At 37.7% G+C, this 20,213-nt stretch overlaps 1 protein-coding gene across 1 annotated transcript in view; it reads left to right on the forward strand.

Annotated features, from left to right (window-relative positions):
- The window catches only part of LOC125861711 (uncharacterized), a 67,147-nt gene extending 47,997 nt beyond the window's left edge, over positions 1-19,150 (forward strand). The window contains exon 2 of the mRNA XM_049541569.1: positions 19,008-19,150. Coding sequence (XP_049397526.1) covers positions 19,008-19,021 — 14 coding nt within the window. The 3' untranslated portion in view covers positions 19,022-19,150. The remainder of the gene's footprint in view (positions 1-19,007) is intronic.
- Positions 19,151-20,213: the final 1,063 nt, after the last annotated feature.

Here is a 20,213-nt window from a genome sequence, read left to right on the forward strand (position 1 = left end):
CTATAGTACAAGAGAATTAGTTACAGAAGATGAAATAATAAGAAAGAAAATAAAATTGAAGAGATACTTAAAGCCATTACTATACTTTGTATAAAACTGGACAGTATGGACAATTAAATACAAAAGCTAAAGACTAATGAAGATAACCTGAAGTGTAAAGCTGTACAAGTCAGCATCATGACTGTAAAAATGCGGAGCTAAGTCGATCGAAAGACGTTGAAAATCCATAGTTAAAAGGTGACGTTGGGAAACACCTAAAAACCCATAATGTTTGTTTAAATATAGCTGCAGGAACAAGGAAACCAATTATTGAGAAACAACGAAATGCAAATTTAAATCAGCTATTTGAAAAACCATTTCCACAAAAACCAAAAAATCGAGTAGCCATAGAACCACAAACTTCGACATATGCACATAGTCTACAACATGAGAAAAAGGTATATAACCATATTACAAGAACATACATCAAAAATATATACAAAATACATAGTTAGCTAAACCTCAATCCCAGATCTACCACTACAAAAGATCCAAACCAAGACTATATAACCTATAAAATACAAGGATACAACAAGCTGATCGCACAACCTAAAACCAATGCTAACCTAGTTAAAAGATGTTATAATTATGGTTTAATAAGTACTGCATATACCTACGACGGAGAAGAACTAAGCGGTATACCAGAATTATACAAAGCATTTATTATATATAAAATAGTAACCAAAGGGAATTTATTCTATGTGAAATTCTATACGGCAACAACAGATATATTACATGAAGAGGTAAAACCTCCGATTCAAGTTGTAAAGAAAGACCTGACTAAAGATATGATAATACCGGAAGATATTGAACAGCACCTAGAAATATCGAAAATTTAGATACCCAATTTCTATGCCAATAAAAGAAAAATTGGTATATCAACTATAATACAAGAGCTAGCCCACAATTATTTAAATGGAAATGCTATATGGAGCTACTATTTCAGAGATCAATTAATGATTTATGCCAACTCAAGAGAGCTAAGGAAATGAGATATGGATGAAGTCCAGAAAAGGATTTTATCATTATTAAAACCAGAAGAAAGACCTACAACAAGAGCATTAAAGGCAGGATTTATTTCGTCAGAACTATTAACCAGATATTATAAGCTAATCGGACACAAATATCTCGACCACATATGTTCAAAATGCAATGGAGAAGATAATGTGATTCTATATGTCCAACTGGAATAATAAAGAGATAAGAACATAAAAAGACAAAGAAAACGAAGATAGAAACGAAACTAAGATATAGGAAGAGATAAGAAAGGACAAAGACAAAGATAGACATATTTGGCCGACAAAGCCAAAAGCAAATAGTGTACAGTAGACGAATTATAGATGCATTATTAAGAATAGTGTGTAAAAAGTCGTAAAGTGTACAGTAGGCACATTATAAAGGTGAATTATTGTAAGAATAGTATAGATTAGAATTGTCTATATAAAGGAATGTATATGTAACATAAGGGCAAGCCATCAATAAAGGAAGCAAGATTTCGTAAAAATACTCTCAAATACTTAAGATAGTAATACTTAAAAGATAATGGACCAACAATCTGAAATGCAATCAGATATTTCAGATATCATGGATCAGAAAGAGGCAAAGGTATATTGTTCAATAAATATACAGAATTAATTTCATATATTCCTGAATATCATATATGATTGAATAAGTTTATGTTAGTTATTATCTATTAGAATTATTTGAATCATAAGTTCTAGTTTATTAGCACACTGGAAATGGAGAGAAAACTTCTATACTATGCCATCCTAATGTTGAAACCAGTAAGGCGAGGAAAGCCACAATAGGGGAGTAAACAAAGTTGAGGCGCTGATAAGAAGGAAGTATCTGCTAAAGTATGATGCTAGTAGTGACAGGAGAACATGATAAACAGATAATCTAGTTCATAATGATCTATTATAATCTTAATCAATTATGAATATGATAGGAATGAATAATTGAAAACAAAAACCTGCCTAACAAAGAACTTGACTACATATATGGATGAGTTATGAAACTCTAATCTTATATATACTTAAAGGAATAAAGATAATTAAATTAAGAAGAATCATATATGAATCAGAAGACATACAAAACCAATAATGGTTAGAGATAGAACTACATGATCTATATTCAGACCTCAAAATATAAGATTTAGAAATAGAAGATTTAGATTAAAATGAACTACTAATATTTACAATAATGGATAGAAGCTATGGAAAATATAAAACTACTAGAACAATTAATGGAAAATAATTTATATATGTACCAAAGAACCCAAGATATGTTATATCTAGAATATATCATAAATAATATTTAAAAAAAATCCAGATTAAAACCCTTAGCCAAGGAATATTATACTGAAACCTTCTGCTAAAATTAATATAGAAACAAATGAATTCTGCACCCCCAAAAAATGGTATCAGAAGTGGGAGCAGGTATACTTGTAAGCCTGGAGGCCTGAGTAGGCAAATATGTCTTTGCATGAATCAACTCTATGTCAATCTTTGGGGATGTGTCCACTGGAACTGCTCTCCTCTTATTTACCTCCTCCCGAGTGTACTCAACATCTATACATCGAATATTAGTGGAGGATGTAGGAGTGACCTCAAAATATCTTGTCTCTTCATGAGGAACATCTAGCATGCCGACACAACTCAGTAATCAAGACCGGGAAGGGAAGGGATTGTTAATGCAATTTGGCCCTCATGGCCATCTCCTGCTCAATAATCAATCTACAGTTGATCGTCTTCCTGGCTAGTATAGATCTAAGAAAGGCTGCCTTTGGGTGACTCAGGATGGACTCATTTTTCGAGGGCATAATAGAGTTACTGATAAACCTATACTAGTATCGAGCGACAATATTCATATCTTTTTTCTCGATCGGAGCTGTTGCATCGATCCACCTCTAGGTGGTATCAAAAATCAAGGGTGCAAGCCAGCCTTTTAAATCATCCGGGGACTGAGTGGTAGGCAAATCCTCATATGCATGTGTAGAACCCATAGCCTTGTCGAATATAATATTAATATGGTCACTACTGCACCTACTTCCTTCCCCTGAACTAAGACAAACTTCACTGGTCTAAAGTCACTGAACTTCTTCTTTCCTTTGGAAACTAGCTCACCATATGCTGAGTAGAACTCTCGGACCCATATAGGAATATAGGGGCCTCGGGGCCTGGTGAACTACTCGAAATGATGATACTAGAGTGTGTCCCTAACTCTCGAGTATCTACCTACTGAGCCCTCCACGGATAGCCGCTTCTCTTCTAGAGTGGTCCTCAACCCATCAGCTCTTAGCCTGTTGAGGAGTCGTGTAGGAGGAATATGTGTTGGTGGCACTGGGGACACCGTAGGTGCCGGAGTTGGCACTGTAACTGTTGTAGGAGAGGAGGCTGCTGGAACTCTCGAAAAGTCAGGGCGAGACCTAGGACGGATATCTGCTCGCCTAGACTGCGGTGGCGGATAATCATCCAGCTCAGAGAATGCTACTTGGGAGTCAAAGGACTCTCCCTCACTGCTGGAGTTGTGCTCTGGAACCTCAGTCATGGGATTCCTGCCCTTGCCCTTGCCTCCCTTTGGAAGCTCTGTTCTTCCCTTTTTTGAAGGATTAGCTCCCTTTATTGATCACTATGCCCCGTTCTCTTTTATGGGGTGGCATGTTGAGGTTAGTTCTAGCCATATCTTCAAAAACATCACAAAGAGTTAGCTTCATTTCCAGAAAAATTGCAAAAAAACAATAGCGGACAGAGTCGTTGAATCACTTTGGCGACCCAAATTGGGCTCACCGAAAGGATTGGCTCCAAAATTATAGGAAAAATTGGCATGTCAGAGATGGGAGGGTCCTTTCAGCTAATCGCCAACAACACTCGGCGAGCAAGGACTAGCCCGCCAAAAGTTACAATGTATTTTAAGGGTTAGGAGCGCAGAAAGGGCAATCAAAAAAGACTTTCAGCGAGTCGCAGAGTGCACTTGGCAAACTTAGCTTCGCGCCAAAATTTATAGAACCCAAAATCTATTTTATCATGAAATTAAAGGCGATCTTGGGGGATTCGGCGAACCGCCGAGTGGTTCGGCGAGCTCGCCATACTACCCAACGTGCCTAATTTCAACCCCAACTTCCAAATTTTAACCCCACAGCCCCGGAAACAATGTCAAAATACAAATTAGTATAATTAGACAAATACCCATACTACCCATGCCCACAGGATACTCAGACTTTTCCCGGTTTGGCCAAATTTTACCATTTGATCACTTTTGCCCTTAAGAATGACGTCAACCGCTCCATCATTGGGCAAGGTATGTCATTTGGTACAAATGCAGGTTACGCAGACTTCACCCGACTAGACCCAACAATAAATTACCACAACCCAACAATTTTGATCAATTTTAAGGAACAAAATTTGGGAAATCAGCAATACGGGCAATTTAGGCCTGATATTCAAATAGAAAAATACATACAAGCATAGAATTAAAATTCAGAGAGGCCCAACACCCATCACTAAGTTAAAAACAATTGCAAATGAGTAAAAATAGCTAATTACCAGTTTGGGGTTTGGAAAACCAACCTTTAATTCCGAATATAAACTTTGAAAAGCTAGGCGACAAAGATATGCAACTTCGTACACACAATCAACGAATAATGAACGTTAATAAAGAAAAAATATGGGAAAATATAGTGCGGGTGTGATTTTAGGAAGTTAAAAAGTGAGGGAATGTGCAAGAGTTTGAAAGTTTAAGCCTTTACCCTTTAAAAATCGTCCAGTTCTTGCCCTTTCGGCGACATTAATTATACTCACCGACACACTCGGTGACATGCCAACTGGGCGCTTACTTCGCCATGTTTTATAGCACCTTTAGATAAGGTGGGGGTCCAAATGGTGGACTAAATTTGGTTTGCCGATCTCTTCAGTGAGTCGCTGACTGAACATTTGGCTCGCCAATCTGTACTTTTCCACACATTCCATAGTTCAACCTGCAACATCAACACACGATTATTTGTGAAAGAAAAGGAAAGCGATAAAACTTGGGTAAGAAGCACTTTAGTTAACGTCATGGCACGACGCAAGTCCCCACGTAGGTTACACTCTTTGGGTTTGCCTCAATTTCACAAGACAACCCTTTTCTTTGCTTTGGTAGAGACAAGATAACACCTAACGCATTTTGGTGTCTAGAAGTTGAATGAACATGGAATGAGAGGTTGTCATCTGGTTCAGCATCGAGATTTTTCTCTTATCTCTTTCAACACTCTGTCGTGCTCTCCGAATTTGTGATGAATGAGTAAGAGTATCTCCTCAATCTGCCCACCCTCATACTACCTGGGATTTTTACACTTGTGAGGGGGAATGTGCCTATCTTTCTTTTTGTACTTTGCCTCCAATTCCATGACTTTCTTGGCCAAGAAATCTAGCTGATTCAACATTTTGGCCAATTGTTGGTCTTTTTCCATCTCCTTGTTGGTGTTGATCATACCATCAAGGAGTTGGGTTGCTGCTTCATATGGTAGTTGTGTTAGACTACTTGAAAATAGTTGGTTAGCCACTCTTCTATGTTCAGGACCAAGACCTCTGTAGAAGCATTCTAGTAGCATCTTATCTAGAATTTCATGAGTTTGGCACTGCTGCAATAGTGCCTTAAATCTTGGGCACAACTCGTGGATAGTCTCACCCTCCAATTTCTTGAAAGTTAGGATATTATCCCTAAGAATTATCAATCTAAACGGAAGGTGGTACATCGGGTCACTGTTGATACAAGATGTGCTCATCTCTTATGTTCAATAAGCAACACACGAACCAAAACTGGAAGTAAGTTTATTTAACTATGACTAAGAAGAAAAAAATTCAACTTCACAATACAAAATCTCAAACAACACCATTCCCCGGCAGCGGCGCCATTTTGATTAACGCTTCAAGGACACTTCATTCAATTCTAACTGTCAACGATCGCTAGTCAGTATAAAACCCAAATAAATGAGTTGGGGTTGAATCCCATAGGGAGCGGTTCGTATTTGAGAATCAATTAGGAAGTAGGAATATGATCAAATCAGTCATAGGAATATAATTTATCGAATAAACACATAATTCAAATTAAAGGGTGTCACAAATGTCAAATAACAGGGGGGTTTTGGTTTAAAATAATCAACTACAACAACAGCAAACAAAACCAAATACACTAATGAGACGGGTTCTTGGGATGTGATTTGATTATAGGCTAATATAGAAAAATGGGTAATTGCAACTGTTAGGATATAACTGTATATTAGTGACTAGGCTAAGCCATAGAGGAAATAAATTTTCTCTTGAACATTTTAACCCGAATCAAGTTGATTTTTCTCGAACATCAACAAGACAAAGAAAAAATAAGACCATCCTACACCTTAGTAAATTCACTATCTCGAGCTGAATATGTGCGACTAATTTTAGGATTCACTCTCTCGAGGTGAACCCATGTCAACCCAAAAACCACTGACCATCAATCAAAAATCTTGGTTTTAAAACCTATCTCTCGAGCAAGCACAAAGGTAGAACTACATTTGCAACTACAATTCTTAAATTAAACCATAATTACTGATTAAACTCACTTCTTAACATAATTTAAACTAAATATTAGCAACACTCATAAACTAAATTAGCCGAAAATCACATAATCACACCCTAAGAATTGGAGTTTTCGCTAGACATCATAAAAAGATAAAAATTGTTACCAAATTGAGTTTCGATTAACTGGGTAAGATTAATTTCGTCCTTAAAATGCTCTAACTTGAAAAATCTCAAAGACCCGACTTTCAATTCCTCAAAAGTGAAAACTTCAATTTTCCAAATCATAGGAAAAACTAGTCTCAATACTCAGAATTTAATGTCAAAAATTAGAACTCAAAAATAATAATCTCTTCAAATCTGATGTTATATGATTTGATTGATACTACACTTAATGTTTAAAAAATGTATTTATAGTCGCCAAAAATATACTGCGAATGACCATTTGGTGCAGTAGGTCGGGCTCACCGATTAGCTCGGTGAGCCGCCATTTGGTCAATTCCATCGCCTTTCTGCTTTGGCCTTCATCATCCTCAAGTTTTGTAACTTTGGGTGATCTAACACTTCATCGCAGAATCATTCGGTGATCTTCTAAATGGAAAGGTTGAATGGTAAATATGGGATGCTTATGTTTCTAATGTGGTTAAATGACTTGTATGTTGATTATGTCTTGTATTATGCCTTTTGTGCTTATGTTCATGAAGGTTTTATCAAAATGGCATATAACATGACTTTTAAACAAAATGTTTATTTTAAACATGTTTTTGCATGGCTATCATACTTAGTACTTAATTGTGCTAACTCATATTTTCTTTACCTTTATTAAGTGTAGGGATTGGTACTCAATTTGCTTACCTCTAGTTGAATCTTGGATTGAGATTCTTCCAAGACTTGGTATGTCCTCATGGATTATAGGACAAAAACTCTAATGTTTAATTTCTTTTCATGTAATAGACAATGTTAGTCTTTTTTATTGTGAAGGGATGTGACCCTATTTTGTTTAAAATATGTTGTTTAGATGGCCATATGAGACAATAGACTTCCGCTTGCTTTTAATAGAATGTCTTAGATTGTATGGTTTTTGAATAAAAGTTTTAATTCCGCACTATATCTAAGTATCTTATGTTATGAATGCTATGAGGCTTGTATAAGACCCCTTTGGGGTCGAGTACGCCGTGTCGCATCTAGGGTCTAGACTTGGCTCATGACAAACATGGTATCAGAGCACAAGGTTGTGGGAATGGTCTTAGAATTGATGTCTCATAAGACACATCTAGTAGAGTCTTGTTCATCGGTGTAAGTCGCAACACATCTATGAGCGAGAGGCTATAGGACGTTAGGAAGTTTCACTTCTTTCGTATTCTTGAGTCGTGCCTTATAGTGTAGTTATATAAGTTTCATTTTCCTAATCTTTATCTTGTGTTTATAGGATATGAATACAAGAAGGATGCCCACAAGGAGAGTGGAAGAGGAGAATGTGAATGAGGGAGTTCCTCCCCAAGGTCCTCAAGGTGGCCAAGTTCCTCAATGCAACGAAGTTTCGGTGGATGCTCCACCCTTGACCAATGAAGATATTAGGTCGGCTTTTCTAACCTTAGCCCAATCCATGATGGCTTAAGTTAATCGGGATGTGAGGCCTAGGGTTAATTCTAATGAGAGTACCATGGCCTCAAGGTTGAGAGACTTTGTGAAGATGCATCCTCTGATATTTGTTGGTTCTAGGGTGGGAGAGGATCCCTAAGAATTCTTGGATGAATTGTATAAGATAGTTAATGCTATGGGGTAACTTCTAGGGAGAAAGCGGAGCTTACCTCCTACCAATTGAAAGATGTTGCCCAAGTATGGTTCGCTCACTGGAAAAACAATAGGCCTTTAGAAATGGGTCCTATAGAATGGGAGGATTTTAAGAAATCTTTCCTTAGTAAGTACTTTCCCCGTGAGAAGAGGGAGGTTAATGTTGAGGAGTTTATAAACCTTAGGAAAGGTAGCATGCGTGTGGATGAGTATTCCTTCAAGTTTAACTTATTGTCTAAGTATGCTCCATCTTTGGTGTCCAACCCTAGAGATGAGATGAGTAGGTTTGTGACCGGTGTATCTGACCTAGTTAAGAAATAGTGTCGTATAACGATGCTTCATCACAACATAAATATCCCTAGACTTGTTGTGTATGCCTAATCTATTGAGGATTCCAAACTTAAGAGGAAGGATGGGGAGTTGAAGAGGTTTAGGCCCGATTAGCAAAGTCAACCAAGGTCCAAAAATAGGTACTACAATCAAAATTCCTCAATGGTGAACAATGATATGGTGTCTAGCCCTAAACCTCAAGGAGGAAATGGAAGTGGTTCTTCTTTTGAGAGGCCTAGATGTGCCAAGTGTGGGAAGCAACATTCGGGTAGGTGTCTTGCTGGCACGGATGGGTGCTTTGGGTGTGGAAAGACGGGTCATAAGATAAGATATTGCCCAACACTCTCAAAAAAAGGGAAGGAAGATAAGCAAGCGTCTCTTGATGGCTTGGATCCTAATGCTCTAAAGAGAAATCGTTTCTATGTGCTTGAAGCTAACAAGGACAAAGCAACTAATCCGGATGAAGGAAACGGTAAGTGATAGTTCCTTATGGTTATTAATGTTGTATTGATGTTGTTATGTTGTTTTTCATGTTAGACTTAGTTGGGTTTTCTCCTAAGTGGGGGATATTATGTTGAATAGTAAGGTTGTTGAGAGTTTTGATACCCTTATCTCTTTCCTTCTATTCCTATTCAAGCTTGAGAACAAGAGTTCCTTGTAGCTTGTTTCATGTTGGAGTCATGTGTGTTTATGAGTTTCCATGGTCTCCTTATGTTATGCATGTTCTATTTGAGTTTATGTTCAAATGAGAAAATGAGTTTATATGAATTATGTTCCTCTTGTTGATATGCATTTAGTATGAGTTGTTTATATGCTTCATGAGGTTAAATGTTGAACATGCCTAATTGGTCTTTTGAGTAAAGTTGCATAATTGATTTAATGATGTTATTGTGAGCATGATATGAGCTGGAGAAGGTAATGTCTCCAATGAAATGAGAAATGTTGAAGTTATGTTGCTTAATGAGGTGGTTGATGTAGTCCCTACTTGCTTGTTTTTCTTTGAGCTCTTTGATGTGGAGTTGATGTTTCCTCCTAGTTTTGTGCATGGTTTATAATGTTGCACGCATGATGGACTGCTAGTCTTGAGTCTTTAACCCCTTAATGTGTTTTAAGTATCATTCGAGGATGAATGTTTCTAAGTGGGGGATAATGTAACGACTCGTAAAACAAATAGACGAAACTAGAGCCTAACTAGTGAGTCTTTGAGTTTGGTGTGAGGTTTGATGTTTTCCCGATCTATGGTTAAGGGGTTTAGGGGTTAAACGTCAAGGTATGACTTCCCAACGACCACCCTAGGGGTCTTGAGGAGGACCCTAAAGCCTAACCCCAAGGTTGTCCCTTAAAGCAAAAAGCTGTCAAAATGTGAGACCTATGGAAGGCCATCTACGGTCTGTAGGTCAATTGACGCCCCGTAGGTCTTGGTCCGTAAGTCAAGGGCCACTCTGACAAGTTGCTGCCACAAACCACGGACTAGCCGGATGGTGGCATAGTCCAACCTACTATCTGTAGGTGAGGGCGTCATTTGCACCTGCAAAAGCTATAATGAGTTTGTCCATTGTAGGGGTGAATTGGTAAATTCACCTCAAGTCTATTTTAGTTAGGGGACGGTTTTAATTGGTTTATTAATGTATTTTAAAGGTTTTTAAAGTATTAAAACATTTTTTAGACTTCCTTATTTCAAAACCCCAAATCAAAACCACCCCTTACCTCCATAATATCTCTTTCAAGAAACCTCCATTGGACATGATGACTTCAAGTTCTCAAGGTCAAATTTTCAAGGTTTTCATAGGATTTTCATGGGGAATCAATAACAAGGTATGGTAGTTGTAACGACTCGGAAAATGATAGAATGAACTTGAGTCTTGACGATTGGGTTAGTGGGAGCTTAGGTTGTTGTTTATGCTGTTTTAGAACTTAAATGGAGCTAGGTAGCATCTTAGGGTGCAAGCAAGGGCCTAGGCTAGGGAGTTAGCCTAGTGGACTGCCCAGTTGACCAGCCTTTGAGTAATCCCACTGGAACAGACGGGCAAGGGGCAGATTTTTAAAGTTACGACTTTTAGGGTCAACTTCAAATGATGATATCTTTTAGCTCAAAATGAATTAGGTGGACCATTACCTATCCAATTAAAGGTATCTGAGTCCTCCTTCCAACGCCACCAAGTTTGCCCTTTTCCGATCTCGGAGTAAAAATTTATGCCCAAAATAGTGAAGCACTGTCAAAAAGGGCGAGCTTAGACGGGTTTAGTGGAAACTTTTAAGTGGGTCTTTATTTCCTTTCCTAAGTTGAGCCCCTTTTATTATATGCCTTTGCTAGCTATTATAAAACCCTTCTAGACCAAATTCTTCCATTTTAAGTCGCTCCAATTAGAATTAAAAAAAAAAACCCACCACCTCTCAAATATTTCTCTCTACAATCCTCCATTTTAAGAAGGTCAAGAACTTGGAGCTAGGGCTTGGATTGAAGGTGATTTCTTCATCAATTTTCTTGGGGAATCTTAACAAAGGTATGGTGACCCTTGATCCTTGATCAATCTTTCTTTCACGGAGTCCAATCAAAAGGGTTTCAAAGAACAAAATCTCAAATTCTAATCTAAGCATGGGTTCATTGGCAAAACGTTTTCTAAGCCATTATATTGATGAATTAATGTTTGATTTATGATTTTAAGATAATTTTATATGAAACTTCTTCAAGAACCCATGTTTTCATTAAAAGCCTAGAATTTGCTTATGAAGTGGGTATTAGCCTATGATTTAATGTTGATGAAATTGTGTTTAAATTGGATTGTATTGTTGATTTATATGGGTTTCTATATCTATTTATGATGAATTGTTGGTATATGGATGAATTGAGGATTGTGGCCTTATGGGAAAGTTTTGGGTGAATCACCTTGTGGTGATAGAATTGTTGGGAATTGAGTAATGGTGATTATGGCTTTGGAGGATAGTAAGTTGACTTAATCTCATATTATTAGTAGAATTGTTCTTGATGTTGATCCACTTGAAAGGTGGAGGTGTTTATAGATTGGATTGTATTGTTGATTTATATGGTTTTCTATACCTATTTATGATGAGTTGTTGGTATATGGATGAATTGAGGATTGTGGTCTTATGGGAAAGTTATGGGTCAATCTCCTTGTGGTGATAGAGTTGTTGGGAATTGAGTAATGGTGATTATGGCTTTGGAGGATGGTAAGTTGACTTAATCTCATATTATTAGTAGAATTGTTCTTGATGATGATCCACTTGAAAGGTGGAGGTGTTTACTTATTTTGTACATTGTGACCATGGCCTTGAAGGCATAGTATGAGAAATTTAAGTGTTACATGACATTTTATAAATGGACATTCAATGGAGCTAATGTGATCATGTTATGAGCGTAAATGTGTTATTATTGAAAGGCTTTTTCTTAATTTGACACTCATGAATGTTGATAATAGAATATGAAGGATTCTCCAATGTATTGCATATCTCGAATTGGTAGAGCTTGTGCATCCTTTTCTTGTTTAAATAATTATATTATTGGTTGTTGAATCCTGGAATCGGTAGGCTAGTAGCACCCTCCCAATCATGATTATAATGAACCTTGGAATCGGTAGGCTAAAGGCACCCTTCCATTAATGAGAGTAATGAACCTTGGAATCGGTAGGCTAAAGGCACCCTTCCATTAATGAGAGTAATGAACCTTGGAATCGGTAGGCTAAAGGCACCCTTCCATTAATGATAGTAATGAACCTTGGAATCGGTAGGCCTATAGCACCTTTCCATGAAGGTTAATGATGAGACTTGAACCGGTAGGCCCATGACACCCTTTCAAGAGGAGTTAATGAGCTTTCCTAAATGAACCTTGAAACGGTAGGCTTAAAGCACCCTTTCATGTGTTAATAAACGTAATTTGGAGTTGGTAGGCCAATAGCACCTCTCATATGTGATAATGTCAAGGTAACGAACTATTCTATGGGAATGTAGGCTAAGTACCGAGTGGATTTGGTTAGATGGAAACTCCCCCAATAATTAGGCATGAGTTTCAATGATCGTCTACCTTATCCCATAAACTATGTGCCCGCATAGGTAGCTAGTGGATCCATTAAGCTATATATACCGGTCTTCCTTAGGCATGTAGACCACCTCTTTACGGTGTGGGGACTTATCACACCGGATTCCATGGCAAGCTCTCATGGTCTATGTCGGTTAACCGCTTACTTCCCATCATGTGAGATTTCATTATGGTTTCTTGATAGGCTCTACAAAGTGTAGGTAGTAGTATGGGATGCTACCTATACATTGCACGAGTAGGCTTGGAGAGGGTCATAGTGAGTTTCTCTAAATCCTAATGTATGTGACATAAATGTGCCCTAAATGAGGTTATTAAAGAATGTTGGCTCCCAAATGCTTAATATGAGATGAATGCTATACTTGGGTTATATTATGAGTTAATTTCCCTTGTCATGTCTTAATTAATGATATACCTCTTATGTATGAATATTATGCAAAGGTGAAAGAAAGGAATGATAAGTTACTTTAAGTGACCTAAATTTGGTGCCTTAGTATGGATGGTGGTATGGGACGCCATCCATACGTTGCACGAGGTATAGCATAAGGGTTTCTGGAGGTGAAGGTCCAAGGTAAAGGTTGTCATGTTGATATTGTTTAAAGGTGATATTATGACTTACTTGATGTTTATGCTTGTCTTGTATATTTTCTATGCAACTGTTCATGATACTTCAAAAGTGGCATAATGCATGGTTTCTAGCCAAAATGTCCCTTTTTAAAACATGTTTTGCATGGTCATCATACTTAGTACATTTTGTGTACTAACCCATATTATTCATGTTTTTACTACAAGTGTAGGTTCCGGCAAGTGATCCCTCCTAGCTAGTTTGAAGTGTTGGATTGCTTTCCTCCAAGACTTGGTATGTCCTCATGGATTCGAGGATAAGACTTTTAAGTTCTTTTGTTCATGTAATAGACACTGTTAGTTTTGTTTCGATTGTAAAGGGTTGTGTCCCTACTTATGTTTTGTGTCTAAGATGGCCATGTGAGACTTATACTTCCGCTGTGTGTTTTTAAAGTTGTTTTAATGAAGTTTGAATGTGTGGATGTAAATAAGTTTTTCATTCTGCACTATTATCATTGTTGAATGCAATGAATGACTATGTGACTTGTATAAGCCCCTTCGAGGTCGAGTACGCCTTGTTACGACTTGGGGGTGCTCCCGGGTCGTGACAAATATAGTATCAGAGCATAAGATTTTGGAAATGGTTTTTAGGATCAAAGTCTCACAAGCCACGTCTAGTAGAGTCTTGTTCATCGGTATGAGTCGCGACACATCTATGAGCGAGAGGCTATAGGACATTAGAAGTTACACTTCTTTCATATTTTTAAAGTCGTGCCTTAGAGTGTGGTTCTATAAGTGTTCTTATCCTAAGCTTTCTCTTGTGTTTATAGGATATGAATACAAGAGGGAGACCCACAAGGAGAGTTGGAGAAGAGGATGTGAATGAGGAAGTTCCTCCCCAAGTTCCTCAAGACATCCAAGTTCCGATAGGAGTTCTGGATATGACCAATGAAGAGATTAGGTCGGCTTTATTAATCTTGGCCCGAGCCATGGCGGCTCAAACGACTAGAGATATGGGGCCTAGGGTGAATGCTAATGAGGGTACTATGGCTTCTAAGTTGAGAGCCTTTGTGAGGACGAATCCTCCGGTGTTTCTAGGTTCTAATATGGGAGAGGATCCCCAAGAATTTTTGGATGAAGTGTATAAGCTAGTGAGTGCTAGGGGGGTGACTTCGAAAGAAAAGGCGGAGCTTGCCTCCTATCAATTGAAAGATGTTGCCCAAATTTGTTTTAATCAATGGAAGGCTAATAGGCCGGTTGGAGCGGATCCTATAGAATGGGAGGAGTTTAAGGAAGCTTTCCTTGGTAGGTATTTTCCTCGTGAGAAGCGGGAGTGTAAGGTTGAAGAGTTTATCAACCTTAGGCAAGGTAACGTGAGTGTGCAAGAGTACTCCTTGAGGTTTACCCAATTGTGTAAGTATGTTCCATCTTTGTTGTCAAACCCTAGGGATGAGATTAGCAGGTTTGTGACCGGTGTATCCGACCTAGTCAAGGAAGAGGGCCATACGGCAATGCTCCATAATGACATGAACATTTCTAGGCTCATAGTGTATGCTCAATCCATTGAGGAGTCCAAACTTAAGAGGATGATTAGGGGTGTGAAGAGGGGTAGATCGGATAAGCATGGTCAACCTAGGTTTAAGAAGAGGATTCAAGACCAAGACTCTTCAAGTGCTCCTAAGGTTAACCAAGAAAAAAATGGTGGATCTCAATTTTATAAACCTACTTGCAAGAGGCACTATGGGAAGTGCCTAGCCGGTACTAATGGGTGTTATGGTTGTGGGAAGAATGATCACAAGGTGAAAGATTGTCCTACTCTTACGACTAGAGGAAGGGAAGCCAATCAAGCTTCTAAAGATGGAACGGTTCCTATCCCTCCAAATTATGGTCGTTTCTATGCTCTCCAAGCTAGCAAGGACAATGAAGCTAATCCGAATAAAGGCACCGGTAAGTTTTAGTTCCTTATGGTCATGAATGTCTTGATGAGGTTTCTATTTTGTTGTTTTTCATGTTTGCCTTAGTTGGGTTTTCTCCTAAGTGGGGGATGGTATGTTGAATAGCAAGGTGGTTGAGAGTGTTGATATCATTATCTCGTTCCTTCTATTCTTACTCAAGCTTGAGACCAAGAGTTCCTAGTAGCTTGTTTTATGTTTTGGAGTCTTGTGTGAAAATGAGTTTCCATGGTCTCCTTATGTTATGCATGTTCTATTTGAATTCTTGTTAAATGATAAAATGAGTTTTCATAAATGTGTTCTTCATGTTGATGTGCATTTAGTAGAGTTGTCTATATGCTTCATGAGGATAAATGTTGAACATGCCTAAATATGCTTTAGTGAAAATTTGCCTAATTCTGCTTTTGAGAATAATTGCATAATGAGGTTAATGTTTTGTAGTGAGCATGATGTGATTTGAGAAGGAAGTTTCTCCAATGAAAAAAAAAATGAGAAAGGGGAAGTTTTGATGCACAATAAGTTTGTGGATGTAGTTCCCACTTGCTTGATTGCTTTGAAGTTTGTTCGAGCCTCTTGACGTGGAGTTGATGTTTCCTCCTATGTTTATGCATTTATGTTGACATGTTACGATTGTTGGGCTGCTAGTCTTAAGTTGTTTTTCCCTTAATGTGTTTAAAGTGTCATTCGAGGACGAATGTTCCCAAGTGGGGGATAATGTAACGACTCGGAAAATGATAGAATGAACTTGAGTCTTGACGTTTGGGTTAGTGGGAGCTTAGGTTGATGTTTATGTTGTTTTAGAACTTAAATGGAGATAGGTATCATCCTAGGGTGAAAGCAAGGGCCTAGGCTAGCGAGTTAGCCTAGTGGACTGCCCAGTTGACCAACCTTTGAGTAATCCCACTGGAACAGACGGGCAAGGGGCAGATTTTTAAAGTTACGACTTTTAGGGTCAACTTCAAATGATGATATCTTTTGGCTCAAAATGAATTAGGTGGACCATTACCTATCCAATTAAAGGTATCTGAGTCCTCTTTCCAACGCCACCGAGTTTGCCCTTTTCAGATCTCGGAGTAAAAAGTTATGCCCGAAATAGTGAAGCACTGTAAAAAAGGGCGAGCATAGACGGGTTTAGTGGAAACTTTTACGTGGGTCCTTATTTCCTTTCCTAAGTTGAGCCCCTTTTATTATATGCCTTTCCTAGAAATTATAAAACCCTTCTGGACCAAATTCTTCCATTTTAAGTCACTCCAATTAGAATTAAAAAAAAAAAACCCACCTCCTCTCAAATATTTCTCTCTACAATCCTCCATTTTAAGAAGGTCAAGAACTTGGAGCTAGGGCTTGGATTGAAGGTGGTTTCTTCATCAATTTTCTTGGGGAATCTTAACAAAGGTATGGTGACCCTTGATCCTTGATCAATCTTTCTTTCAAGGAGTCCAATCAAAAGGGTTTCAAAGAACAAAATCTTAAATTCTAATCTAAGCATGGGTTCTTATGCAAAACGTTTTCTAAGCCATTAGATTGATGAATTAATGTTTGATTTATGATTTTAAGATGATTTTATATGAAACTACTTCAAGAACCCATGGTTTCATTAAAAGCCTAGAATTTGCTTATGAAGTGGATTTAATGCCTATGATTTAATGTTGATGAAATTGTGTTTAGATTGGATTTTATTGTTGATTTATATGGTTTTCTATATCTATTTATGATGAATTGTTGGTATATGGATGAATTGAGAATTGTGGCCTTATGGGAAAGTTATGGGTGAATCACCTGGTGGTGATAGAATTGTTGGAAATTGAGTAATGGTTATTATGGCTTTGGAGGATAGTAAGTTGACTTAATCTCATATTATTAGTAGAATTGTTCTTGATGTTGATCCACTTGAAAGGTGGAGGTGTTTATAGATTGGATTGTATTGTTGATTTATATGGTTTTCTATACCTATTTATGATGAGTTGTTGGTATATGGATTAATTGAGGATTGTGGTCTTATGGGAAAGTTATGGGTCAATCTCCTTGTGGTGATAGAGTTGTTGGGAATTGAGTAATGGTGATTATGGCTTTGGAGGATGGTAAGTTGACTTAATCTCATATTATTAGTAGAATTGTTCTTGATGATGATCCACTTGAAAGGTGGAGGTGTTTACTTATTTTGTACATTGTGACCATGGCCTTGAAGGCATAGTATGAGAAATTTAAGTGTTACATGACATTCTATGAATGGACATTCAATGGAGCTAATGTGATCATGTTATGAGCGTAAATGTGTTATTATTGAAAGTTTTTTTCTCAATTTGACACTCATGAATATTGATGATAGAATATGAAGGATTCTCCAATGTATTGCATATCTCGAATTGGTAGAGCTTGTGCATCCTTTTTCTTGTTTAAATTATTATATTGTTGGTTGTTGAATCCTCGAATCGGTAGGCTAGTAGCACCCTTCCAATCATGATTATAATGAACCTTGGAATCGGTTGGTTAAAGGCACCCTTCCATTAATGATAGTAATGAACCTTGGAATCGGTAGGCTAAAGGCACCCTTCCATTAATGATAGTAATGAACCTTGGAATCGGTAGGCTAAAGGCACCCTTCCATTAATGATAGTAATGAACCTTGGAATCGGTAGGCCTATAGCACCTTTCCATGAAGGTTAATGATGAGACTTGAACCGGTAGGCCCATGGGACCCTTTCAAGAGGAGTTAATGAGCTTTCCTAAATGAACCTTGAAACGGTAGACTTAAAGCACCCTTTCACGTGTTAATGAATGTAATTTGGAGTTGGTAGGCCAATGGCACCTCTCATATGTGATAATGTCAAGGTAACGAACTATTCTATGGGAATGTAGGCTAAGCATCGAGTGAATTTGGTTAGATGGAAACTCCCCTAATAGTTAGGCATGAGTTTCAATGATCGTCTACCTTATCCCATAAACTATGTGCCCGCATAGGTAGCTAGTGGATCCATTAAGCTATATTTGTCGGTCTTCCTTAGGCAAGTAGACCACCACTTTACGGTGTGGGGACTTGTGACACCAGATTCCATGACAAGCTCTCATGGTCTATGTCGGTTAAACACTTACTTCCCATCATGTGAGATTTCATTATGGTTTCTTGATAGGTTCTGCAAAGTGTAGGTAGTTGTATGGGATGCTACCTATACATTTCACGAGTAGGCTTGGAGAGGGTCATAGTGAATTTCTCTAAATCCTAATGTATGTGACATAAATGTGCCCTAAATGAGGTTATTGAAGAATGTTGGATCTCAAATGCTTAATATAAGATGCATTCTATACTTGGGTTATATTATGATTTATTTTCCCTTGTCATCTCTTAATTAATGATATACCTCTTATGTATGAATATTGTGCAAAGGTGAAAGAAAGGAATGATAAGTTACTTTAAGTGACCTAAATGTGGTGCCTTAGTATGGATGGTGGTATGGGACGTCATCCATACATTGCACGAGGTATAGCATAAGGGTTTCTTGTGGTGAAGGTCCAAGATAAAATTTTTCATGTTGATATTGTTTAAAGGTGATATTATGACTTACTGGATGTTTATGCTTGTCTTGTATGTCTTCTATGCAACTGTTCATGATACTTCAAAAGTGGCACAATGCATGGTTTCTAGCCAAAATGTTCCTTTTTAAAGCATGTTTTGCATGGTCATCATACTTAGTATATTTTGTGTTCTAACCCATATGCTTCATGTTTTTACTACAAGTGTAGGTTCCGGCAAGTGATCCCTCCTAGCTAGTTTGAAGTGTTGGATTGCTTTCCTCCAAGACCTGGTATGTCCTCATGGATTCGAGGATAAGACTTTTAAGTTCTTTTGATCATGTAATAGACACTTTTAGTTTTGTTTCGATTGTAAAGGGTTGTGTCCCTACTTATATTTTGTGTCTAAGATGGCCATGTGAGACTTAGACTTCTGCTGTGTGTTTTTAAAGTTGTTTTAATGAAGTTTGAATGTGTGGATGTAAGTAAGGTTTTCATTTTGCACTATTATCATTATTGAATGCAATGAATGATTATGTGGCTTGTATAAGACCCCTTCGGGGTCGAGTACGCCTTGTTACAACTTGGGGGTGCTCCCGGGTCGTGACAAACATGGTATGAGAGCATAAGATTTTGGAAATGGTTTTTATGATCAAAGTCTCACAAGCCACGTCTAGTAGAGTCTTGTTCATCGGTGTGAGTCGCGACACATCTATGAGAGAGAGGCTATAGGACGTTAGAAGTTACACTTCTTTCATATTCTTAAAGTCGTGCCTTAGAGTGTGGTTCTATAAGTTTTCTTATCCTAATCTTTCTCTTGTGTTTATAGGATATGAATACAACAGGGAGACCCGCAAGGAGAGTTGGTGAAGAGAATGTGAATGAGGAAGTTCCTCCCCAAGGTCCTCAACCATAAGTAGTTTAATATTATTTTTCTAGGTTTTGAAGAACGACAATTTTGGAGAGCTATTTCATCAGTTTTTAGGGTTCTTTCTTAAACTCTTTTACTTTCGATCTATTTATGATACTTAAACTATGCTTGATCGAAATTAAGTGTTTATTTATGCCATTTTGATTGAATAACGCTATCAAAGACACGTCATCCAATACTAAGTGTCAACAATCGTTATGTATTAATATAAACCAACTAAGTGAGTTGGGGTCGAGTCCCAAGGGAGTGGTACGTAGCTGAGAATTAATAGGCAAGTAAAAATATGCTCAAGTCAATCATAGCAAAAAACATTTACGAAATAAAGCATAGCTCGAATTTAGGGTGACACAAGTGCCAAATATCGAGGGGGGGTTGTTATTATCAACTACAACAGCAAATAACACATAAGTAACAAATATAAAGATGAGTTATTTGGATGTGATTGGATTATGAGCTAAGGTAAACAATTGGGTAATTGCAATTAATACTAAAATAGTTGTAAATTG

This window comes from Solanum stenotomum, chromosome 1 (genome assembly GCF_019186545.1).
Source record: "Solanum stenotomum isolate F172 chromosome 1, ASM1918654v1, whole genome shotgun sequence".
Taxonomy (NCBI): domain Eukaryota; kingdom Viridiplantae; phylum Streptophyta; class Magnoliopsida; order Solanales; family Solanaceae; genus Solanum; species Solanum stenotomum.